Genomic DNA, 26640 nt, shown 5'->3' with positions numbered 1-26640 from the left:
GGTACAGGTGTTTGGTCCCCGGGCTGTATTCTTCTTACTTCCTGTTAGTCCGGCACGTCACATGGAGCTTCAGCCTATCACCGGCCGCAGCGATGTCCCGCCTCCGCTGGTGATAGGCTGAAGCTCCATGTGACGTGCCGGACTAACAGGAAGTAAGAAGAATACAGCCCGGGGACCGAACACCTGTACCGGAGTGTACCGGAGCTCCGGGGGCTCGTTGGCAGGTAAGAGAAAGTGCGTTTTATTTTATTTTGCAGCCCGGACGGGATAACATGAGAAAAGTGAGCACCGGAGTACTAGATCGCCGCTGTCAAAGCTGACAGCGGCGTCTATTGGGATCTATGAATGCTCCCAGGTGGGCGATATATCGGGATATATCGCGATATATCGGGATATATCGAATCGCCACACTGGTATCGCGATTCGAATCGAATCGCCAAATTCTTGGCGATTCACACCCCTACTCTGGATGGTTGGACTTTAGGGACAACTCTTCTACTTTCATTTATGGTGAAGTAGTTATAGGGGACGCAGTGGTAGCAGATGTAACTGGGCCCCAAAACCCCCACATCACAAAAGAAAACACCAGTGTTTCGAATGATAAATGGTAGGTGGGCCCTGTGAAAGATTTGACATTGGGGCCCCAGGAGTTTCAAGTTCCTCAGGGGAACCCATTGAACTATGGGAGTACATGAAAGGATTAAAAAGTCACAAATATGTTATATATTACAACACTACTAGCATTAGAAGATAATACAATAGAACTATGGACCTCCAGATGGTGCAAAACTACAACTCCCAACATGCCCGGACAGCCGTTGGCTGTCCGGGCATGCTGGGAGATGTAGTTTTGCTACAGCCGGAGGTCCACAGTTTGTATGTGTCCTATAGATTATGTGTCTTATAGATTATAAGAAGCTGGCGACAAGCAGTAAAGAGAAGTTTACAGCCGCGTCTGTCCGTCTGCCTGGCTCCATCCTGTTAACATTTACTCGGGGTTGAAGTGCTCTTCCATCCTGTTTCTAGCTCAGCTCTGAGGATTGGGAGTTAGTGCTCGCAGCTCTGGAGCAGACGGTCCTGGGTTTCACATAAGGGCTCGGTTAACCTTTACATCATATAGTTCCAAGCGGGGATCCATCCATGATTTCCCCCAGTCTTGGATAAAACATGGCACCTATACGCAGAGAAATTTGCAACGGTTTCTCCCCATTTGCCAAAGTGGCGGTAAAAGTTGTTGGTGTTTGGTGGCAGTTTTAAAGGGGTTATACAGGAAAAAAACTTTTATATATATATATATCTGGCTCCAGAAAGTTAAACAGATTTGTAAATGACTTCTATAAAAAAAATCTTAATCCTTTTAGTACTTATGAGCTTCTGAAGTTAAGGTTGTTATTTTCTGTCTAAGTGCTCTCTGATGACACGTGTCACGGGAACTGCCCAGTTTAGAAGCAAATCCCCATAGCAAACCTCTTCTTAACTGGGCGGTTCCCGAGACAGGTGTCATCAGAGAGCACTTAGACAGAAAAGAACAACCTTAACTTCAGAAGCTCATAAGTACTGAAAGGATTAAGATTTTTTAATAGAAGTAATTTACAAATCTGTTTAACTTTCTGGAGCCAGTTGATATATATATTATATATATATATATATATATATAAAGTTTTTCCTGGATAACCCCTTTAAGCCAGAATGTGGTACAAATTTTGGTGCAAATTTACATGAGCTGGCGATAAAAGGGGTTATCCAGTTTATAGAAATTTATCTCTTAATCCAAAGGATAGGTATCAGATTGCGGGGGGTACAACCGCTGGTGCCCCCCAGCAATCTCCTACCCGGCACCCTGGCTCTCCTCCTGCACGGCGCCCTTCATTCAACCCTATGGGAGGGCCCAAGCTATGTACCTGGGTATCTCTTCATTCAACCCTATGGGAGGGCCGATGCTATGTACCTGGGTATCTCTTCATTCAACCCTATGGGAGGGCCGAAGCGATGTACCTGGGTATGGAAATGATTAGAGGGGGGCCTGTTGACCACCGCTTTGTGCGGTGGACGACACAGCTTCATTCATGGGGAGAGCCGGGGAGCCAGGAGGGTCGGACCCCACACCCTGTGATCTGATACTCATCCCGTATTCTAAGGATAGAGGATACGTTTTTGTAAGCTGAACTGTACTCCTTTAAGACAGACCATTACTTGCAATTCAGAGTCTCCACCATTGACCTATGGATAGAATAGTCCTGCCGTTTACAGAAGCCTGTAGACTATCTACGGAGCAGCAGGCGCAGGATGAGGATGTCATAAAATTTCCTGTCTCCTGAGACAAGGCAACCACTAAGAGAACTAGTTTTCCTACAGAACAATAGTGCAGTGCTGACCCAATGTCAATACAATCGGGAGCCCATTGGCTTCGGAACCCGATACACCGTAAGACCTCCTCTGAAGTTATCACTCCCTGCACCATCGCACAATTTTTCTTCGTAAGCCCATCTTTGTGCAAAATTTTTTTGGGGGAAACTCCCAGTTGGTGCAGGGAATGATACATCCTCCACTTATGGGGCCGATTTCTCAATAAATATTGTCTCTGTTGCCTATAGCAACCAATCACAGCTCAGCTTCCATTTTCCCAGAGGAACCCCTTCACAACACAGGGCGTACATGTACGCCTCGGTGGTGGTCCAGGTGTATGAAGCGTATTCACAAACCGAGTGTATTTTGCACTTGAGCAACCTGGGACTTTCCTATAATGTAATGGCAGACATCTAAAAAAAAATTAAATACCGGTGTCTGTTGGACAAGGGGCTCCGCAGTGTGATTGCAGGGTCCATGATGGACTAGCTTTGAGTATACAGGGTGCCTGGGCAGGCTGTATAAGCAGAACGCCAATAACACTGATCAATTCTATGCAATGGCACAGCATTAAAGGGGTACTCTAATTTAGGACAATAGGGGATAATTGTCAGATTGTGGGGGGGGGGGTTGATCTCCTGAAAGCACCCTAACTCTCCTCATGCACAGAGTGGGGGTCAGCATGCCCCTGCCATGCATTTCTATCGGAAAGCTGTATTCTCCGACTCTCCCATAGAGATGGATGCTTGGGGGCGTGTCAAACCCTGCTCCATGCACGAGGAGAGCCGAAGTGCCATGCAGGAGACTGCAGGCGTTCGCAGTGGTAGGACCCCCTGTGGTCAGATAAGAAATAAAATATTGAGAGATAGCTACTTTTAGACATTTGCACAGTGGTGACACACTGTGTACTGATCCAAGGTGCTCCTATATAATACCACATTATCCCTTGAAGAAATGTTTCTAGGGTAGAATACCTCTGTGTGGTGGCCCAGTGTGGGAGGTGTTACCTTGTGCTCCTGCTGTCCTGTCAGGCAGCCTCCTTCAGTGTCCCTGGGGCTCCCTGCACTTGTTTCCCCATTGTAAATATGTTTTACCATGTAAAGTGTTATAAAATGTAATGTTACTTTAAGAGTTATACCATGTGATATGTCCTGTGATTGTTACCCAGTAGGTACCAGTGACCAGGTGACCCCAAGAGTGACCTAGGGGGGGGGGGGGGGGGGTGTTGGGGGGGTTGGCACAGATCCTCATCAGTGGAAATCCCAGGTTCTCACATTATTCGTGTCTTGTGTTGCTTTCCTCACGTCGTGTTTCGATGCCTCAGACAGAACACAGTTGAGATCTCCATTCTTGGAGTTGTTTTGCTGATTGGTTCTTGGCTCTAGGGAGACACTGAGACGCGTCATGGCGGAGGAGGGGTGACCGTATTTATTTTTGCTTCCAGAGAACTTCCCTTTTTTGCATTTTCTTTCCTATCTGATCCACCGAGCGCCTCTGTCCAGGCACCCGCCTGTGCGGCTTTATCTGATAATGACATAATGTGGTGCCAGCTGGCCGGTGGGTGACGCAGGGGGCGGCGTGGAGGAGACCGGTCTTGCCACTCTGCAGCCCTTTTTTGCTTCACCCTTCGCTTTTGACAATGACAGTCGTGTTAGGAAAGTAAAAGTAAGATTTAGAAGGAAATTCATATTATACCGTTTACGAGAATGGAGGCATGGCATGCTGAGTCAGTGTAGCCTCATGCAACGAGTCTTTTTATACCCCGTGGCAGCGAGTAGGGAGGTTGTGTAAGGAGCCAGTCTGGTGCATCCAGATAAGGGTTGTTTTTTGTGCTGACAGGAAACTGTGCACAATAGTGACTACTCTGGTCTGTGACCCCCTCCAGGGTTTGGATGGGAGCCCCGTCATTAATTAAACCTCCTATTAATCCCGTTTGGAGCTTCTGTGTGTCCATCCTCACCCCTGTGAGCAGGAAGCTGCCCACAAATCCAGAGGGCAGGATACTATTTTTACTATGCGTCTGACTGAAGAACACGTGGTGACACACAGGGGAACTCCAGCTCCCTAACATGGTCCCACCTGCTGTTGAGTGACACAGTAGAATTTGCCTGTCAGTCAGTGACTGTTCATAGACACAAAGGGAAAACTAGCCGTCTTACTGCCATTGTCCTCACTAGTGCAATGCTAACGCGCTGGTCGCCTGCTGTATACATAACAATGGACATGGACATGCCAGACATAATAATTATACTAATATGTGGCTGAGACCACTCGAAAGATAACATTAGTGATGGCGGAACCCAATAGATCTCCAGAATTGGGGTCTCACTGCAGTTTGATCTTTGCAAGATATGGAAAAGTCTAAGTAAGGTGCGTCATGTAAAGTAAAGGGCTCCTTTATTAGGGTGATCGATGGTGGTCCCAACTTACAGACACCCAACAATTTAATCTGATGTGTCTTAAAGATATTTCAGAAGATACTGAAATATACTTTGCCCCCCTTTACATATGACCGGTGTCCGGTGGCGTTTCCCTCCGGCTCTGTAGAAAAAGCCCCTGATTGTAGAACTCATCCCATTCATTTGAATTGGACCGTTCACATTTATCTGGCGTCGTCCACCGTCCTTCGTCGTTCGCTGGACAGTGGAACACGCCACATGGGCGCCGGACAGGGGAACACTATGTTCCCCTATTCGGCATGCACAATAATGGTCACCAGATCCTAAACAACTGAGGCCAGTTGATGCACTTTTGTCATCAGTTGTGGAATCGCTTGTGGCAAATTCAAGCTGAGCCGGACACTGGACATATGTGTATTCAGCCTTAAGCGTTACTGTCACAGAGGCATGTAAAAAGATTTAATCCGACAGGGTCACAGTGTTAGATGCTATGATGTGTCCCATACACTGCACAAATCCAAACAAGGGGACCATGCTCCTCTATCTCTCTATAGTACACCCTAAGAAGCAGCAGCAAGGGTTGCATGATAGTGCAGTACTGAGTAATATGAACTGTGAATTGGAGCACTAGAGTGAGCTATAACACTTACTAGAGCTTTCACCCCTTTCTCTGCGTCTCTCTCTCTCTGCCTTTGTCTCATTTTGCAGATAGCTGCTCCTTTCCTTTCCCCTATCCATACACTTCTATGGGCAGCTGTAACCTGATCCCTCAGTGAAATGACAATCTTTAGAAGTTTTTCACTGTGAATGATAACTTTAGGAGTGAACGGGAGGAAAAGAGCACAAATTGAGAAAAAGGAATTTTTCTCATATAAGATATATCACACATTTTCTTATATTCACTTGTATTATTTGTTTATGCAAACTTTGTTGAAAGTGACTTCAAATATAGCAAAGATTGAAATTCCTTCCACCCTCTCTTCATCTGGAGGTGCATTCACACTACGAAATTTCTGAGTGCAATGCCCCTCGGACATTCTGCTCAGAAATTCCAATTCAGCAGCCTCCCAGAATGGTCTTCTGCTTCACTGAGCCCACTGCAGAATTTCTACTGTAGAAATTCCCAATGGGGACAGTGGTGCCCGTTGCACATGGAATCTCCTTAGTGTGAATAGGCTTATATATTCTAAAGTGAAGGAAATCAACCAGAACTAGGCCCCCTCCCAAGTGCACTGCATAAGTCATGTCATATTTTCCTTGTAAGAAAGAGAAAAACCTCCAAAGTAGTGGCATGAAAGCCAAGAATAGGTCTTAGACCCCTTTTAATATGCCCCCCCCCCTTCCACCCAACTGTTGGCAATTGCAGATACTATTATACAGAAGTATGATCATCGCAATACTAGAAGTTGGTGCCAGGATGATCACCATATCAGTGCCACTAGAGTCAAACCTTTCCACTTGGTACACTTTTGGGATACACGTAACTTGTTTAAAGGGGTACTCCGGTGGAAAACTTTTATTTTTATTTTTTTTAATCAACTGGTGCCAGAAAGTTAACAGATTTGTAAGTGACTTCTATTAAAAAAATCTTAATCCTTCCAGTACTTATTAGCTGCTGAATACTACAGAGGAAATTCTTTTCTCTTTGGAACACAGAGCTCTCTGCTGACATCACGAGCACAGTGCTCTCTGCTGACATTTCTGTCCATTTAAGGAACTGTCTAGAGCAGAATATGTTGTCTATGGGGATTTTCTCCTACTCAGGACAGTTCTTAAAATGGACAGAGGCGTCAGCAGAGAGCACTGTGGTCATGGTGTCAGCAGAGAGCTCTGTGTTCCAAAAAGAAAAGAATTTCCTCTGTAGTATTCAGTAGCTAATAAGTACTGGAAGGATTAAGATTTTTTTTTTAATAGAAGTAATTTACAAATCTGGTTAACCTTCGTACACTGGTTGAAAAAAAAAAAAAAAAAAAAAAAAAAGTTTTCCATCGGAGTACCCCTTTAACCTCTTACAAGTAATATATAGATATGTTTCCTGTCTATTGATGCAGATTGTTTGATAACCTGAGAGGTCCCAGTGTCAGAATGTGAATGTATATAGCAGTGGTCTTCAACCTGCGGACCTCCAGATGTTGCAAAACGACAACTCCCAGCATGCCCGGACAGCCGTTGGCTGTCCGGGCATGCTGGGAGTTGTAGTTTTGCTACATCTGGAGGTCTGCAGGTTGAAGACCACTGGTATATAGGATATGTGAATGTATGTTATAGGATATTTTCAACACTGGAGATGAAGAAAAAATGCGGAGCACTCACCAAGCTTCAACTGCAGCTGTAGTTTATTGCAAAACTTACATCATAGGGGTACACGGATCGGAGAGTTGTGTGGAGGACGCGGTGGTATAATCTTGGTGACGGACCGTTGCGCGCTTCTGCTCCCGGTCTGACGAAGCGCAGAAGCGCGCAACGGTCCATCACCGAGATTATACCCCCGCGTCCTCCGCACAACTCCCCGGTCCGTGTACCCCTATGATGTAAGTTTTGCAATAAACTACAGCTGCAGTTGAAGCTTGGTGAGTGCTCCGCATTTTTTCTTCATCTCCAGTGTTGAAAGTGTTATCCTCTATATCTTCAGCGAGACAGCACCGCACATGGAGTTCATACAGCAGTTAAAGGGGCCGTACACTATTAACATCCGGACATCAACCTGTTAACTGTAGTGGTGCCGAGTACCCTCTGATAGACTGTTATATGTTATAGGATATATACAGTGTATATAGTCACGTGTCAGCTATGTATTATAGTCTGCAGAATTCTTATTGTTGTCATTTGTCATTTATGTGATGTGGTTTATGAAGCAATGTTTTATTCCAGTTCCTGTGCCCATGTGTGAAGTCCAAAAGAATGATGGCGGCGATGAGGCCTCGGGACCGATGGCCAAGCATTCACTTACCACAAAGGGCTGCGTAGGGAAGCCCTCCAGCCAAGAAGTGTATGTGCTGAATATTCATTTTACAGGCGCTTCGGTGAGTATATACCGAAAAATACACATCGCAGTGTTACATATGATTTATATACAAAGGGGGAGATTTATCAAAACCTGTCCAGAGGAACAGTTGCTGAGTTGCACATAGCAACCAATCAGATCGCTGCTTTCATTTTTCAGAGGCCTTTTCAAACATGAAAGAAGCGATCTGATTGGTTGCTATGGGCAACTCAGCAACTGTTCCTCTGGACAGGTTTTGATAAATCTCCCCAATATGTAAAATGCTAATATAGAGATCCACAGACCCTAGGGCAGTGTATGGCTGGCACACACTGTTATGGCTCCCCTGTGGCTGGCACACATTGCTATGGCTCGCCTGTGGCTGGCACACATTGCTATGGATTGCCTGTGGCTGGCACACATTGCTATGGCTCGCCTGTGAATGGCACACACTGTTATGGCTCCCCTGTGGCTGGCACACATTGCTATGGCTCGCCTGTGGCTGGCACACATTGCTATGGCTCGCCTGTGAATGGCACACACTGTTATGGCTCGCCTGTGAATGGCACACATTGTTATGGCTCCCCTGTGGCTGGCACACATTGCTATGGCTCGCCTGTGAATGACACACATTGTTATGGCTCGCCTGTGAATGGCACACACTGTTATGGCTCCCCTGTGGCTGGCACACATTGTTATGGATTGCCTGTGAATGGCACACACTGTTATGGCTCCCCTGTGGCTGGCACACATTGTTATGGATTGCCTGTGGCTGGCACACATTGCTATGGCTCGCCTGTGAATGGCACACATTGTTATGGATTGCCTGTGAATGGCACACATTGCTATGGCTCGCCTGTGAATGGCACACACTGTTATGGCTCGCCTGTGAATGGCACACACTGTTATGGCTCGCCTGTGAATGGCACACACTGTTATGGTTAGCCTGTGGCTGGCACACATTGTTATGGTTAGCCTGTGGCTGGCACACATTGCTATGGCTCGCCTGTGAATGACACACATTGTTATGGCTCGCCTGTGAATGGCACACACTGTTATGGCTCCCCTGTGGCTGGCACACATTGTTATGGATTGCCTGTGAATGGCACACACTGTTATGGCTCCCCTGTGGCTGGCACACATTGCTATGGCTCGCCTGTGAATGGCACACATTGTTATGGATTGCCTGTGAATGGCACACATTGCTATGGCTCGCCTGTGAATGGCACACACTGTTATGGCTCGCCTGTGAATGGCACACACTGTTATGGCTCGCCTGTGAATGGCACACACTGTTATGGCTCGCCTGTGAATGGCACACATTGTTATGGTTAGCCTGTGGCTGGCACACATTGTTATGGTTAGCCTGTGGCTGGCACACATTGCTATGGCTCGCCTGTGAATGACACACATTGTTATGGCTCGCCTGTGAATGGCACACATTGTTATGGATTGCCTGTGGCTGGCACACATTGCTATGGCTCGCCTGTGAATGGCACACACTGTTATGGCTCCCCTGTGGCTGGCACACATTGCTATGGCTCGCCTGTGAATGGCACACACTGTTATGGCTCCCCTGTGCTGGCACACATTGTTATGGCTCTCCTGTGGCTGGCACACACTGTTATGGCTCCCCTGTGGCTGGCACACATTGCTATGGCTTGCCTGTGAATGGCACACACTGTTATGGCTCCCCTGTGGCTGGCACACATTGCTATGGCTCGCCTGTGAATGGCACACATTGTTATGGCTCCCCTGTGGCTGGCACACATTGCTATGGCTTGCCTGTGAATGGCACACACTTTTATGGCTCCCCTGTGGCTGGTATACACTGTTATGGCTCCCCTTTGGCTGGTATACACTGTTATGGCTCCCCTGTGGCTGGCACACACTGTTATGGCTCCCCTTTGGCTGGTATACACTGTTATGGCTCCCCTGTGGCTGGCACACACTGTTATGGCTCCCCTTTGGCTGGTATACACTGTTATGGCTCCTCTGTGGCTGGCACACACTGTTATGGCTCCCCTTTGGCTGGCACACACTGTTATGGTTCTCCTGTGGCTGGCACACATTGTTATGGTTCTCCTGTGGCTGGCACACATTGTTATGGTTCTCCTGTGGCTGGCACACATTGTTATGGTTCTCCTGTGGCTGGCACACATTGTTATGGTTCTCCTGTGGCTGGCACACATTGTTATGGCTCGCCTGTGGCTGGCACAAACTGATATGGTTCTCCTGTGGCTGGCACACATTGTTATGGTTCTCCTGTGGCTGGCACACATTGTTATGGCTCGCCTGTGGCTGGAACACATTGATATGGCTCGCATGTGGCTGGCAAACACTTTTATGGATCGCCTGTGGCTGGCACACATTGTTATGGCTCGCCTGTGGCCGGCACAAACTGATATGGTTCTCCTGTGGCTGGCACACATTGTTATGGCTCGCCTGTGGCTGGAACACATTGATATGGCTCGCATGTGGCTGGCAAACACTTTTATGGATCGCCTGTGGCTGGCACACACGGTTATGGATCGCCTATGGCTGGCACACATTGAAGTGCATTAAATTATTTGTCTTCTTTACAGTACAGAGCCCACATCTGTACATGAGTTGTCTATTATTCCTCTATACTTTAGAAATAAATAAAGCAAAACTGCAATACCACACACAACCTGCCGACAGAAGTGGCACCATTTTTGGAAAAAACATGAAAGCTAAAAGAAAACTAAACCATACATTTTTTTTATTTCAATGTGAAGTGTAGTTGTTCAATTGCTGAATGGAAATACGATTTACACAGTGTATGGCGGTACTGTCTGTGTAGAGTATGGTGGTATTATCTGCACACAGTGTGGTGGTCAAATTTGTGCACTGCATGTTGGTTAGGGAAATGTGTATGTGGTGACCCACGGTGATGGCGGGACCATGGGGTGTAGCGGTGTAGGTGGATGGGGCAAGATGGTATTAACCCCAGGGGCAAGGTGTTATTAACCCCTAATGTTCGTGACGCCAGAGTGGTTTTTGGGGACCGGAATCTCCGCTATTCCAATAGCTAGGCAGTAAAAACTAATCCACAACCAGGTTATTGTTTAACAAAGACTTTACTGAGGTCAGATAGGTGTTATTATCTTCACAGCTAGGCCAGAATCCCAGAGAGGTGGCCAGGAACATAGAAGGACCTCGCTGCTTGCTGGGACCAATTATACTTGTAATAGACTTTAGATAATTGACTTGAGGCTTGACTAGACTGTAGATAGTGACAGCAGACATAGACTTGACTTACTGGAAGAGACTGTAGATTTGAGGCCTTCCGGGTGCTGGACACTAGCACTGAGATCTCTGGTGTTTGCTGGTCTCAGTAAAGTGATGATGGTACAAGAGCAAAAGAGATGGCCGCCCCCTTATATAGAGGGGGGCTGAGCCAAAGCCCCTTGGTCAAGCTGCGGGTCATGTGTTAAACTGGTGCCCTCTGGGTAACATGTGATAACATAAACATAACATGTGACACTTCACAGGTCCTTTAGACATTTACTGGAGTCCTCCAAAGGTCCTTTTACATTAAATAATATTACATTAAATAACACTATAATAACAGCAGGAGGGACTCAACCTGACAGGGCCTAAGTGTAGTGCAGGACCATGTCCTGTACTGGGACATTACATGTAGTGGCCACTGCACACCAATAATATCTACAGTGTATGGTGGTACTATCTCTGCATTGTGCGGTGGTACTATTTGTGCACTGTATCGTGCTATTTTTGCAATGTGTGATGGTATGGGCCACTGTATAGTAGTATTATCTGAGTACCAAGTAGTGGTACCATCTGTGCAGTTTATGATAGGACTGTCTGCACAGTGAATGGTGGTACTGTTTCTGCATTGTGTGGTCACAGTGGTACTATTTGTGCACATTATTGTTCTATTATTGCAATGTGTGACAGTATAAGGTACTGCATAGTGGTATTGGGTACCAAGTGGTGGTGCCATCTTCGCAGTATAGGACTGTCTGCACAGTATATGGTGGTACTATCTCTGCATTGTGTGGTCACAGTGGTACTATTTGTGCACATTATTGTTCTATTATTGCAATGTGTGACAGTATAAGGTACTGCATAGTGGTATTGGGTACCAAGTGGTGGTGCCATCTTCGCAGTATAGGACTGTCTGCACAGTATATGGTGGTACTATCTCTGCATTGTGTGGTCACGGTGGTACTATTTGTGCACATTATTGTTCTATTATTGCAATGTGTGACAGTATAAGGTACTGCATAGTGGTATTGGGTATCAAGTGGTGGTGCCATCTTCGCAGTATATGATAGGACTGTCTGCACAGTATATGGTGGTACTATCTCTGCATTGTGTGGTCACGTCGGTACTATTTGTGCACAGTATCATGCTATTATTTCAATGTGTGACAGTATGGGCACCATCACAGGTGGTGATACCATCTGTGCAGTGCATGATAGGACTGTCCGCACAGTGTATGGTGGTACTATTTCTGCATTGTGCAGTCACTGTAGTATTATTTGTGCACTGTATCGTGCTATTATTGCAATGCGTGACAGTATGGGCACCATCACAAGAGGTGATACCATCTGTGCGGTATGTAATAGGACTGTCCGCACAGTGTATGGTGGTACTATTTCTGCATTGTGCAGTCACTGTAGTATTATTTGTGCACTGTATCGTGCTATTATTGCAATGCATGACAGTATGGGCACCATCACAAGAGGTGATACCATCTGTGCAGTATGTAATAGGACTGTCCGCACAGTGTATGGTGGTACTATTTCTGCATTGTGCAGTCAAGGTGGTATTATTTGTGCACTGTATTGTTCTATTTTTTTCAATGTGTGACAGTATTGGCCACTACATAGTAGTATTATCTGGGTACCACATATTTGGGCACTCTGGGTATTATTTGGGTACTACAGTGGTTTATATCGGTATCTATATGGTTTAGAATCAGTGCACCTTCTCGCTCAAGGACCTTTTATTTCCTAAGTGTCCCTTTGTGTTATTTACACGGGGCCTAGACTGTATATAGTGCAAAGGGTATACTGTATTGGGTGGGGGGGAGAAAAGGCCATTCTTGGCTCTGAGAAGAATTACTGGAAATGCAGCTTAAGTTACCGTCTTAATTCAGTTCAGGGGAAACAATGTCTGAAAATTCACTGGATAAAATTAGAAAATGAGTCGAATCACCGGGCGGCATCACTGCGGGGCGACACTGTGTCGACGCAGACCTCTGGGTCACGGCAGTGACAAAACTCCCTCCTTTGTACAGGGTCGGAAAGCCCCATGGGCCTTCCACAGCCAAGGAATTCTTGGACTAGATATTTTTTATGAACTGTCCGCACAGTGTATGGTGGTACTATTTCTGCATTGTGCAGTCACTGTAGTATTATTTGTGCACTGTATCGTGCTATTATTGCAATGCGTGACAGTATGGGCACCATCACAAGAGGTGATACCATCTGTGCGGTATGTAATAGGACTGTCCGCACAGTGTATGGTGGTACTATTTCTGCATTGTGCAGTCACTGTAGTATTATTTGTGCACTGTATCGTGCTATTATTGCAATGCATGACAGTATGGGCACCATCACAAGAGGTGATACCATCTGTGCAGTATGTAATAGGACTGTCCGCACAGTGTATGGTGGTACTATTTCTGCATTGTGCAGTCAAGGTGGTATTATTTGTGCACTGTATTGTTCTATTTTTTTCAATGTGTGACAGTATTGGCCACTACATAGTAGTATTATCTGGGTACCACATATTTGGGCACTCTGGGTATTATTTGGGTACTACAGTGGTTTATATCGGTATCTATATGGTTTAGAATCAGTGCACCTTCTCGCTCAAGGACCTTTTATTTCCTAAGTGTCCCTTTGTGTTATTTACACGGGGCCTAGACTGTATATAGTGCAAAGGGTATACTGTATTGGGTGGGGGGGAGAAAAGGCCATTCTTGGCTCTGAGAAGAATTACTGGAAATGCAGCTTAAGTTACCGTCTTAATTCAGTTCAGGGGAAACAATGTCTGAAAATTCACTGGATAAAATTAGAAAATGAGTCGAATCACCGGGCGGCATCACTGCGGGGCGACACTGTGTCGACGCAGACCTCTGGGTCACGGCAGTGACAAAACTCCCTCCTTTGTACAGGGTCGGAAAGCCCCATGGGCCTTCCACAGCCAAGGAATTCTTGGACTAGATATTTTTTATGAACTTTCACTAGACTTGTGTTGTCCCAGGACGTTCGCTTTCCCATTTTTGTAATGTTAAGTAAAAACAAATGTTTTGGCTGCAACACAGGAGGCCTGAATCAGGGAACGTTTTAAGCGCAATTTTATTTTTTATTTTTTGGCATAGAACAGTGTTTCCCAAACAGGGTGCCTCCAGCTGTTGCAAACAACAGCTGGAGGCACCCTGGTTGGGAAACACTGACAGAGTCTCGCAATCTAATTTATTGTTCCCATGTTCTTGCCCTTATGATGCCTGCAACACCAAGACCCCCTGTGTTGTGTAGTTTATAATATAGTGTCTGTACCTGTGTTTCATGGTGGTCTCGTGATTCTTATGTGATCTTTGCCCCAATGTTTATTTTAAACCGCATGCAAAATGACTGTCTTTTCAGGTTTCAGTGCGGCCCGAGACATTACATCACTGGTCAGGTGCTCAAAGGAGCATTGCAGTGCTTCAATTTGAAAGACTCTTCTGGGAGGGAGAATCTGCAGGGTAGTTTTGTAACAGCTGGAGGCACCCTGGTTAGAAAACACTGGTCTTTTGTTTACAGCACAGCATGGAAGGCAGCTCAGGTGTGCTTCAATGGGTGGGGTGGCTGATGCGTGAAAAGGAGAAAAGTGACCTCACACTTACAAACAAGCAATCCTGGAGCTTGTAGTTGGAGGGAGGGAACGCCAACAGGAAATAGCCAGATACAGTTGAAAGAAGTGCTGGAGTGTGGGGCATGTGGATTCCTGGGTGGGCCCGTGGCCAATGTATTAGTTGTGAGTGAGCCCACTGGAAGATTGTCTGCTTCAGTCCTTTCATTTTAATGGTTGCCAAATAGAACTACGTTGATCCGCAGTGGTCACTAATCACTAGGCCAGCATTATTTGAAAAGGGTTACAAGACAAGCCCTTCAAGAAGGACAAATTGTTAAGCTCAATGCTTTCCTATGGAGCTTCTGTCACTGCTATAATGTTGCATGACAAAGGTCAATATGTAGCCAGGGCCTTAGATTAGAAGTAGGAGGGTATATTTGACACTAATGAAACACTTTGCCTTGCATGATGTTCTATCCGATAAGGTTGGACAATGAATGTGACTCAATAACTCCATGACACGTAAGGCATGACATGTGCTATAGACCAATATTTCCCAACCAGGGCGCCTCTAGCTGTTGCAAAACTACAACTATCAGCACGCATGCCTAGGATGTCATATGTCGGGAAGCTTTCCAGATGAGCCCAGATCAGCACAGGTGCTGAAGAAAGATTATCACTGGGCAACAAGAATTGGTGAGAGTCAGTCTGCCTAGATCAATACTTCCCAACCAGGGTGCCTCCAGCTGTTGCAAAACTACAACTCCCAGCATGCGTGTCTAGGATGTAACATGTTGGCAAGCTTTCCAGACGAGCCCAGATCAGCACAGGTGCTGAAATCAGATTATCACTGGGCAACAAGAATTGGTGAGAGTCAGTCTGCCTAGATCAATACTTCCCAACCAGGGTGCCTCCAGCTGTTGCAAAACTACAACTCCCAGCATGCTGGGAGTTGTAGTTTTGCAACAGCGTGAGGCACCCTGGATGGAAAATACCACGATTGATTGTAATTCTATGTTGTCACCTTGTATGGTTTTTTTTTCTCTGTTTCTTGAAACTTCATAATAATAAAAAATAAAAATAAATAAACATGTAAAGCAAAATTATTAATTATGCATTAAATTAATTTATGATTTTTTTGTGTGCTGTTTTTTTAGTCTTATACGTATGTGGAGCTGGAGGTCTTCACAGATAAGATTTCAGAGAAGCCCCCTGTGCTTATTCTCAATACAAACTCCCCAGGAGTCTATGCAACCGTCACAGGCAAAGTCATGATCCGTCCAGTTATTTTGGTTGTAAGTATAATCCTCATCGTCCATTGTTGTCATAGAAAGGACAGCTGTGTCTTTTGGGATGTGTGTATTAGCGCAATATAATGGATTTCATGGGGGACAATGTGGAAACTGGGATTCTAGGAGCCTATAGACTTTTTCTAAGTACAGTACAGTGATACTAGAAACAACTTAAAGGGCTACTCCACCCCTAAAGATGTTATTCCCTATCCTAAGCATAGGGGATAACATGTCTGATCGGTGGGGGGATCCGGCTGCCGGGACCCCCCTCCCCCCGCGATCTCTGGGCCGGTGTATCGGCATTCATGAACACGGAAGCCATGGACTCCATGTTCATAACGTCACGCCATTCCCTCTCCATTGACCATTCATGTCTATGGGAGTGGGTGTGATGGCTAGTACACAGTCGTCATGCCCCCCCCCCCCATAGACCTGAATGGAGGCGGCGTGATGGCGGTGGTCACCCGTCATCCAGCACAGAGCGGTGTTCGCTTCGTGCATCGGATTACAGGATGCTACGCCAGAGATCAGTGGAGTGGAGGACAGGGGGGGGGGGGGGGGTATGGGTTCTGGGGGGGTTGCAGGAGACAGACCCCCCTGCGATTAGACATGTTATCCCCTTATCCTTTGGATAGGGGATAACATGCCTAGGGGCAGAGTACCCCTTTCAGTTAGTTAAACATTTGTGAATTCCTTCTATATAAAAATCTTAATCCTTCCAGTACTTATCAGCTGCTGTATACTATAGAGGAAGTTGTGTAGTTCTTTCCAGTCTGTCCACAGTGCTCTCTGCTGACACCTCTGTCCATGTCAGGAACTGTCCAGAGCAGGAGAGGTTTGCCATGGGGATTTGCTCCTGCTCTGGACAGTTCAGAGGTGTCAGCAGAGAGCACTGTGGTCAGACTGGAAAGAACTACACAACTACCTCTGGAGCATACAGCAGCTGATAAGTACTGGAGGGGTTAAGATTTTTTTTTATATAGAAGTAATTTACAAATCAGTAGAACTTTCGATTTTAAAACAATTTGTTTTCCACCAAAGTACCCCTTTAAGGATGAGCGTTAAAATGAAACTGAAAACAAAACCAAAGCCTCCTCTTTTCCTCTCATACTACACCTTTATAAACTGACAGCGAGCTTAGGCTGCATTCACACCACGTTTTGTACATTACGGTTGCCGCATCCGGCTGGCGGAGGGGCAAACCGTGCGCTCCCGTACCCCAGCCGGACCAGCGCTGAACTCCATTTACTTTAATGATCCGACCGGAGTCAAACGATGACTCCGGTCGGCTCATTTTTGACCCGTATCCAGTTTTGTGACCGGACCTAAAACCGTAGTATACTACGGTTTTAGGTCCGGCCAGGAAACCGCATACGGGTCAAATATGAGTCGACCGGAGTCACCGTTTGACTCTGTTCGGCTCATTAAAGTAAATGGAGTTCAGCGCTGGTCCGGCTGGGGTACGGGAGCGCACGGTTTGCCCCTCCCCCAGCCGGATGCGGCACCCGTAATGTAAAAACGAAGCGGGAATGCAGCCTAAGATATTGTAAAATATTAGGAACTGAAACACAAAGTATAGCAGAAAACTGTGCATAAAATGTATCGGCATAAGGATGGACAGATAACGCTCAAGCTCTTACGTAAAAACCAATGAGATATAGTGACAAACACAGCTCCACTACACCTGATAAACTCAATGCTGCCAGACAAGCTCAACGCTAACAAACCGCTCTGCTATATCTGTATCTGATTTTCAGTGGCTGATATTATGTGGCCTATAGTCTATAGCAGTGTTTCCCAACCAGGGTGTCTCCAGCTGTTGCAAAACTACAACTCCCAGCATGCCCGGACAGCCGTTGGCTGTCCGGGCATGCTGGGAGTTGTAGTTTTGCAACAGCTGGAGGAACCCTGGTTGGAGAATAGAGATGAGCGAACTTACAGTAAATTCGATTCGTCACAAACTTCTCGGCTCGGCAGTTGATGACTTATCCTGCATAAATTAGTTCAGCTTTCAGGTGCTCCGGTGGGCTGGAAAAGGTGGATACAGTCCTAGGAGACTCTTTCCTAGGAATGTATCCACCTTTTCCAGCCCACCGGAGCACCTGAAGGCTGAACTAATTTACGCAGGATAAGTCATCAACTGCCGAGCCAAGAAGTTCGTGACGAATCGAATTTACTGTAAGTTCGCTCATCTCTATTGGAGAACATTAGCCTATAGTTTTGTTTTATGATTTTATGATTTGTAATTATTGGGAGTTACCCATTACATTTTGTCTCTATTTCCTTCTTTATGTTAGCGTTCCGTGGATTTTACCATTATTAACTTACCAGATATGCCGGATTGGATTGTTACTCAAGGAAACCTGCCAGAAACTAGCGAGGAACTTCTTCAGTGGGCGAAGGCGAATTACTCAGAAGTCACCTTCTTCGCTGAGCTGAAAAATCCACAGAAAATATATCTGGATCTGAAGAAGGGTGAGCGGATATATATTGGCAAACAGTAAATATTCAAACATATATATATATATATATACAAACTTGTAGTTGGCAGCACAACACAAAAATGTAAGTGGTGGTGAGTGGGTGCCAGCAGAGAGGGCCCGGTCACAGCCCTTCTAGACAATGCATATACAGAAAATCTGCAGCACTCCAGGAACAATTCAAAAGTGATTTATTGTCCCATGCAAAAACAGTGATACAACGTTTCACCGGTCTCTCACCAGCTTTCTCAAGCAAGATGCTTGAGAAAGCCGGTGAGAGACCGGTGAAATGTTGCATCACTGTTTTTGCATGGGACAATAAATCACTTTTGAATTGTTCCTGGAGTGCTGAAGATTTTCTGTGTGTGTATATATATATAAAATAAAGAAGGAAAAAAAAATATATATATATATATATAATGATGTACAATATGTGGAATATATATATATATATATATATATATATATAAAATTAAGAAAAAAACTTTGGCGCAACACTTTTTAACATTTTTTAAACTTTCTCAAAATCACACTGTCCTGTGTGTGATTTTTACTTTGGTCACTAATTCATCATTTGCGCCAATCGATCTTTGGCGCAATTTTGCGCCTTTAGGGGTGCTTTTTGGCACAGTTTACCGCCATTTTGCAGAGGGAAAACACACATAGCAATGTCAGAAAATGTAAAGGTGTCAAAATACATAAAACATTTTTTTCCAAAAGCAGCGACACCTCCTGCGACATAGTTGTCTCTGAGGGACCTTCACCCTCCGTTGAGCCGGCATTGGACATGGCCACACAGGTTCAGGAAAGGTAAAGCACTAAAGTAAAAAAAAAAAAAAAACTACTCAAGTTAAAAATAAAATCCATTTCACATGGCGGCTATAAACCCCACAAAAGAAAATAACTCATGTCGCTTGCTGATATACTGCAGGAGGGACGCCAAAATGGCTGCTCTACAGGGTAAAATACGCGTCCTCTGTGGCGGTAAGTTCTGTGTAAAAGGCGCTGTGAACAGCTGATTTCAACATTTGCGCCAAAATTACTAACAACTTGCACCAAATGATAAATTTGGTGCATGTCCACGAAAACCAAAGTGAAAAAAAAAAAAAACGGTAAAAAGAAACTTTCAACAGGCAAAATTGATAAATACCCCCCCTATATCTGTGAGGTCATGTCCGCCTTAGACTATGTCTGTGAGGTCATACCGTACCTCTGCGTCCATCTGATTTTTACAAAACAGATATAGGTATGTGCAGAATATGTCAAATAATGTCTCACAGAGGGCAATGTATTCCGCACGGATTCCACAGAAAGAAGATTCTTTCTGCAGACACTGAAATCGTAATTTCCGCGCCAAAAACATCTGGGGAGGAAATTCCGCTGTGTGCACAGCGCAGCAGAATTACGTTGCATACAATGGGACCCTGCGGTGGCTGAATCTCTGGCAGAATTCCAATGCAGGATTCCACACGAAAATTCCGGAGGTGTAGTGTGAACATGGCCTTAGAGGGAATATATCATTTAGAATTATTATTATTATGACATTATAATAATTTTTATTTAGTAATACTTTTTCATTTAATGTTCAGTAATGTACACATTTAAAAAAAATGTTATTATGTCAAAATTCCTACAATACATTGATACATTTTATCCAGGAATAGAAAAACAGAGCTAATTTCTTTCTAAAACAGCACCACCCCTGTCTTCAGGTTGTGTGTGCTATTACAACATTGCTTCATTCTCTTCATGAGAACTGAGGAGCGGTATCACACATAACCTATTGGCCAAAAAGGAGAGAAGCTCCTAAGAATGTCTCTCGTATCCACAGATTATAAGGACAGCTCATTGATTTCAATGGGGTCTGTGTAATGCTTAAAGGGGTTCTCCGCCCCTAGACATCTTATCCCCTATCCAAAGGATAGGGGATAAGATGTCAGATCGCCGCGGTCCCGCTGCTGGGGAGCCCTGGGATCCCCGCTGCGGCACCGCGCTCTCATTACAGCACAGAGCGAGATCGCTCTGCACGTAATGACGGGCAGTACAGGGGCCGGAGCATCGTTACGTCACAGCTCCGCCCCTCGTGACGTCACTGCCCGCCCCTTTCAATACAAGTCTATGGGAGGGGGCGCTGCGGTCGTCACGCCCCCTCCCATTGACTTGCATTAAGGGGACGGGCCGTGATGTCACGAGGGGCGGAGCCATGACATCACGCTGCTCCGTCCCCCGTATCGCCCGTCATTACGCACAGAGTGAACTCGTTCTGTGCTGTAATGAGAGAGCGGTGCCGCAGCGGGGATCCCAGGGGCCCCCAGCAGCGGGACCGCAGCGATCTGACATCTTATCCCCTATCCTTTGGATAGGGGATAAGATGTCTAGGGGCGGAGTACCCCTTTAATTTCTCCTGTGGAGGCGCTGAGTGGAAATGTTGCACTTGCAGTAGGATTCCCCAGCTGATCGGGATGATCCATGTGATCCCCTTGGTATTTCTAGCAGAATTGGTTTAACTAAACAACTGGCTGCTCATTTTTCTTTCCCTTTTGCATTTGATTTATTTCTTTATAGATAAAACTGGACCGGAGACGTGTGAGCTGCAGGACGACTTCCATGCTGCTAACATTCTCCAAGTGGTCGGTCCTGTGGACACAGAGATGTGCACCCTGACGAATACCAAACCTGTAAAAAACGCCTACATCGTACATGTCACCCATCAGCACCCTCCTCCAAGGTACACCGCAGTGAGTTCTCGCAGATAGTTTCTTTAACCCCTTAAATGGGCACTCTCATTAAAACTAATTTTTGCTATTGCACTCCTTATGGTAAAAGAAAAATATTTCTAATAGACTTTGTTTAAAAAAAAATGAGGTTTTCTGTTTTATTTGTGCTTAAAAAATCTCAAGAGCACATTTTCCCCCAACTCATACACAGACTTTGGACCGAAGTCCGAACACAGGAAGTGCCGCCTGGAGTGCTGGGGGGGGGGGGGGGGTGTCCAGCCAACAGCATATGGCAGTTATGTGTGAGAGGAGCTATGATTGGATGAGGCTGGACACACCCCCCCCCCCCCCCCTCAGCACTTCAGGCTGCACTTCCTGTGTTCGGACTTTGGTCCAAAGTCTGTGTATGAGTTGGGGGAAAATGTGCTCTTGAGATTTTTTAAGCACAAATAAAACATAGAAAACTAAAAAAAAATTTAAGCAAAGTATATTAGAAATATTTTTCATTTACCATAAGGAGTGCAATAGCAAAAATTAGTTTTAATGAGAGTTACCCTTTAAGGACCAGGCCATTTTACACCTTAGGACCAGAGCGTTTTTTGCACATCTGACCACTGTCACTTTAAACATTAATAACTCTGGAATGCTTATACTTATCATTCTGATTCCAAGAGACTGTTTTTTCGTGACATATTCTACTTTAACATAGTGGTAAATTTTGTGGTAACTTGCATCCTTTCATGGTGAAAAATCCCCAAATTTGATGAAAAAAATGAAAATTTAGCATTTTTCTAACTTTGAAGCTCTCTGCTTGTAAGGAAAATGGATATCCTCTGTAGTATTCAGCAGCTAATAAGTACTGGAAGGATTAAGATTTTTTTAATAGAAGTAATATACAAATCTGTTTAACTTTCTGGCACCAGTTGATTTAAAAAAAAAAAAAAAAACGTTTTCCACCGGAGTAGCCCTTTAAAGGGGTACTTCGCCGTCACACCCCCTCCAATAGACATGAATGGAGGGGGCATGGTGTGATGTCATGATGGGGCATGTTGTGACGTCACGACCATGGCCGCTCTAACTTTCAGTGCTGCACAGAGATCGTGAAGGGCCAAGTGGCGGGATATGACAACTTATCTCTTATCCTTTGGATAGGGGATAAGATGTCTCGGGGCGGAGTACCCCTTTAAAACTTTTTGAAAATGTAGCTTTATTCCGGGGCAATAATGTATAATAAATATTCCTTTCTGTTGCTTTGCAGTCACAAGGTAATATATGTCAATGTGGCCATCGCTAATGGTCCATGTGAGAAGCCTCCCATGATATATCTGAAGAGCGAGAAAGGCTACAACTGGAACGTTCAGGTCTTGGAAGCTGTGGGAATAATGGTAAGATCTAGTAGACATTGCCTTTTAAAGGGTTATTCCCATATGAGAATTAGGGCCCATCCAGTCTGCTTATGGCGGGCTACTAGAGGAGGTCGGGAAGCCCAAAACATCTGAACCATCTGTTTTATGCAGACAACACAGGACACACTGGCACAGAAGGAGGCTCACTTTATGGATGGTCATCAGTGCATCCGCAGCGTCAAATATGCTGCGCATGTGCTATGTGTGACCCTACCCTTATGCTGTATTATAGAGCATTGTTTCTAGGGCAATACCTTAAGTAGGCCAGTGCTGTACATAGACAGTTTTAGTAAATGTGCCCTGTTGTGTCTAAGGCCAGGTTCACACTACAGAATTTCTGAGCAGAATTCTGCTTTAAAATTCCGCTTGGAAATTCCGGTGCATTGCTGTCACTGGGATTTTGCTGCACGGTGCACACTATGAAATTTCAACAGCAGAGCTTTCTTACGGACGGATATTGCACAGAATACATCGGCTCCAGACGCTTTTGGAATCTCCACCAGGAGTTTACCTGGTTGGAGATTCTGTAGTGTGAACCCAGCCTACTTCTACTAGACAGTCTGAGAATGCACCAGCTTTATCACAATGGCTTAGGCTGTTTCATAAATCTGGCACATCTTTGGGTTTACAACAACTATTAGTTGGCTTAAGAAAAATAAAAATGCCCCAAAGCCACCACAATACCTGTTCTGTGTCCACTGTAGGTACCCATGTGGTTTTTGCAGCTCCTTTGGCCCCTGTTGTCTCCTAAATACTTTTTTTTCCTTGTTTGCTGCACAGACTACAACTCCCAGAAGTCAGTGCAGCTCTGTGTAATGGCTTCCAGCCAACTGCTTTCACTATCTGTGTGCATGTTCACACTGCAGCTCACACACACTGTACAGGTCTTTTTATCCTTCCTCCAGCAATAAATCATGTTATGCTTTGAATGGCAGTAGTTAGTGAAAGGATCTACAGCAATCTTCACTCAGCTTTTCTCAGGCACACAGAGAGGGGAGGGGAGCTGTGAAGCCAGGAATCACTTGGTGCCAGGGCGGGACAGGGATCAAAAATAGGCCCGGGCATTTTAGAATAAGCAGCCCATTTATTGGGTGGCGTTCCGACTGCTGAGGCCCCTGAACCTCAGGAATTATGGGAGTTGTAGTTTTGCTACAACTGGAGAGCCACAGATTGGGGAACAGTTTAATCCATCATCCCTGCAGAACTTAAAATTGACTATAGCTCTGATGGGACAGTCAGGAGAATACACAATATCAGTCACTACATCTGATGGGACAGTCAGGAGAATAGAATATATCAGTGACCTGAGTGACGTCTTCTCTGTTGGTCCAGACACCAGGACTTCATCCAGCTACATCTTCTCTGCAGAGTATGACGTCAGGACATCGTTGGCTCCTCACTTTGCCAGAAGATCCTTATCCTCTACATGAAAAAAATAATTAATATAACACTGCCAAACACTGTGCCCCCTGAAAAGAACCCTGACACACATTGTACCCATTATAATAATACTGCCACACACTGTTTCTTCCCAGATCAGCTTAATCCCACCCCTGCACTGTCTTCCTCTATCCCCCTCCTTCAGACCCCTCTGTCCTCCTCCTCCAGATCCCTCTGTCCTCCTCCTCCAGATCCCTGTCCTCCTCCTCCATTCTCCTTTGTCCTCCTTCATTCTCCTCCTCCAGACCCCTTTGTCCTCCTCCATCCTACTGCTCCAGACCCCTATGTCCTCCTTCTCCAGAGCCATCTTTCCTCCTCCATCCTCCTTCAGACCCCTCTTTACTCCTCCATTGTCCTCCTCCTGACAACTCTGTCTCTTCCTCCAGGCCCCTATGTCCTCCTCCGTCCTTCTCCAGCAGACCCCTCTTTCCTCCTCCATCCTCGTTCTTCAGAGCCCTCTGTCCTCCTCTAGACCCCTCTGTCCTCCTCCATCCTCCAGGCCTCTCTTTTCTCTTCTCCTCCAGACCACTTTTTCCGCATGTAAAATGCGTAAAATACATACACACATCGCACATAAATACATACATAATACATACATCTATCTAGCTTACACACATCATACATACATGCACATCATACATACTCACATCATGCATATTCATACATTTCATACATAAACACATCATACATACGCACACATCTTACGCACATCATACATATACACACACATCATACATACACATTCTACACACATATCATACATATATACGCACATCATACATATACACACACATCAGACATACACCAGACGCAGCCCCCACATCATACATTACATACATACTCACACACTGTACACACATCATACATTACATACATACACACTGTACATACATTACATACACATCATACATTACATACATACACACTGTACATACATTACATACACATCATACATTACATACATACACACTGTACACACATCATACATTACATACATACACACTGTACATACATTACATACACATCATACATTACATACATACACACTGTACACACATCATACATTACATACATACACACTGTACATACATTACATACACATCATATATTACATACATACATACACACTGTACACACATCATACATTACATACATACTGACACACATCATACATTACATACACATCATACATTACATACATACTCACACACATCATACATTACATACACATAATACATTACATACATACTCACACACTGTACACACATCATACATTAAATACACATCATACATTACATACATACACACTACACACATCATACATTACATACATACACACTGTACACACATCATACATACACAAATGCAATAATACATACACACATAATACATATACTCACACATAAATCATACACACACCTCACATAACACATACATGCAAACATCATACATACACATGATACATAACCTCCTCCCCCCCAGTCCTCGGCCTCCTCACCTGCATACGCCGGGAGTTCAGGGTGATCAGGTCCCGGGGATCCATGGCCTGAGGCATCGCTAAGCCGCACGGAAGTTCTAGTGCCCTGGGTAGGCCAAAGCAAAGGCCCGTGCTACAGCAGCGCAGGCCGGGGGTGCGGGAGGTGCCTGGGGCGGGGGGTTCCGGCATTTTAGTTCGGAGGGGGGCAATGCTGGGGGTCCCTACATAGAAGGAACCCCCCCCGCACTGCGGGGGCTGCGGGGCATCCGCTACGCCACCACCGCCAGGAATCTGTTGCAGCGGATGTTGGGGTCAGAGGCAGATAAGGAGCGCCGACTCCCATCTGCTTGCCAGCCTCCACTTCTTCCTGTGCGCCAGGAACAAGCAGACATCGTGCCTACGCGGTGCACGTTTGCCTCCAGAAAATCGGCTGCAGGCTGCAGCAGGAGGAGGGGTAAGAGCGTCTGGAGCCTCAAACTTAGAAAAAAAAAAAAGTTTTTAAACACTGCGTCGAGGCCCACCGGGCAAATACCCTGTGTGCCCGATTGCCAGTCCGGCCCTGCTTGGTGCTTGTCTCTGTGTAAACCCCTCACTGACCTAGCCCCCACCCTCCTGTCAAGACACAGTAGTTGTCTGGATGATGCTTTCCTCACACTTCCTGCATGTAAGTGACTGCTGAAAGAGGAAAACTGCTGTATATAGGAAATGAATGATATTTAGACAAATAGGGAAAGGATGGGCTATGGGTTTAGTTCCCTGGAGTACCCCTTTAAACTACACCTGAATCGTGTGCCAAATTTTGCTGCGATTTTGTTGCACAGTGTGTTACTCCTTAAAGGGGTACTCCAGCCCTGAGACATCTTATCCCCTATCCGCTGCCAGCTCACAAACAGCCGGGTGGCGACCACGGGGCCGGAGTATCGTGACGTCACGACTCTGCCCCTGTGTGACGTCACGACTCCGCCCCTGTGTGACGTCACGACTCCGCCCCCGCTATGCAAGTCTATGGGAGGGGGCGTGATGGGCGTCACATATATATATTTTAAACTGAAATTCATCTCTTTTCTTTAGGCCTCTGGTAATTGTACCCTGGGTCCTTTTGAAACACCTGCTCAATTTCTGCCGGACACTAAAGATGAACTTATCCGCACGGCTAGAACGAATGGCAGCATGGATCTGAGAAGCGTATCATACATGCACGTCTATAATGCCATGACCGTCACACTTCCTGTTACCTGTGGTAAGAGAGAGACATATTATTTTACC

General features: G+C 45.5%; 1 protein-coding gene and 1 long non-coding RNA gene across 4 annotated transcripts in view; one reads left to right on the top strand and one right to left on the bottom strand.

The window, feature by feature from the left end:
- Positions 1 to 25912, bottom strand: part of LOC130291562 (uncharacterized) — a 30206-nt gene extending 4294 nt beyond the window's left edge. Inside the window, exons 1-3 of the long non-coding RNA XR_008847960.1 lie at positions 25396 to 25912; positions 23762 to 23879; positions 18183 to 18289 (exon numbers count right to left, since the gene is read on the bottom strand). This is a non-coding gene — a long non-coding RNA (uncharacterized LOC130291562). The remainder of the gene's footprint in view (positions 1 to 18182; positions 18290 to 23761; positions 23880 to 25395) is intronic.
- ENG (endoglin) overlaps positions 1 to 26640 on the top strand; it is a 51979-nt gene that overhangs the window by 12358 nt on the left and 12981 nt on the right. Inside the window, exons 1-7 of one of the 3 annotated variants that reach the window (XM_056540445.1) lie at positions 195 to 224; positions 7617 to 7768; positions 15720 to 15857; positions 18152 to 18329; positions 20900 to 21062; positions 22310 to 22436; positions 26446 to 26614. In XM_056540445.1, coding sequence (XP_056396420.1) covers positions 7628 to 7768; positions 15720 to 15857; positions 18152 to 18329; positions 20900 to 21062; positions 22310 to 22436; positions 26446 to 26614 — 916 coding nt within the window. In that variant the 5' untranslated portion in view covers positions 195 to 224; positions 7617 to 7627. Of the gene's footprint in view, positions 1 to 194; positions 225 to 7616; positions 7769 to 14448; positions 15430 to 15719; positions 15858 to 18151; positions 18330 to 20899; positions 21063 to 22309; positions 22437 to 26445; positions 26615 to 26640 lie in introns of those variants that run through there. The other 2 variants (XM_056540444.1, XM_056540446.1) reach the window with 2 other exon arrangements.

Source organism: Hyla sarda, chromosome 9 (assembly GCF_029499605.1).
Source record: "Hyla sarda isolate aHylSar1 chromosome 9, aHylSar1.hap1, whole genome shotgun sequence".
In the NCBI taxonomy this organism is placed as follows: Eukaryota; Metazoa; Chordata; class Amphibia; order Anura; family Hylidae; genus Hyla; species Hyla sarda.
The sequence above is the reverse complement of the archived record's forward strand: the minus strand, read 5'-3'. Positions and strand labels throughout refer to the sequence as shown.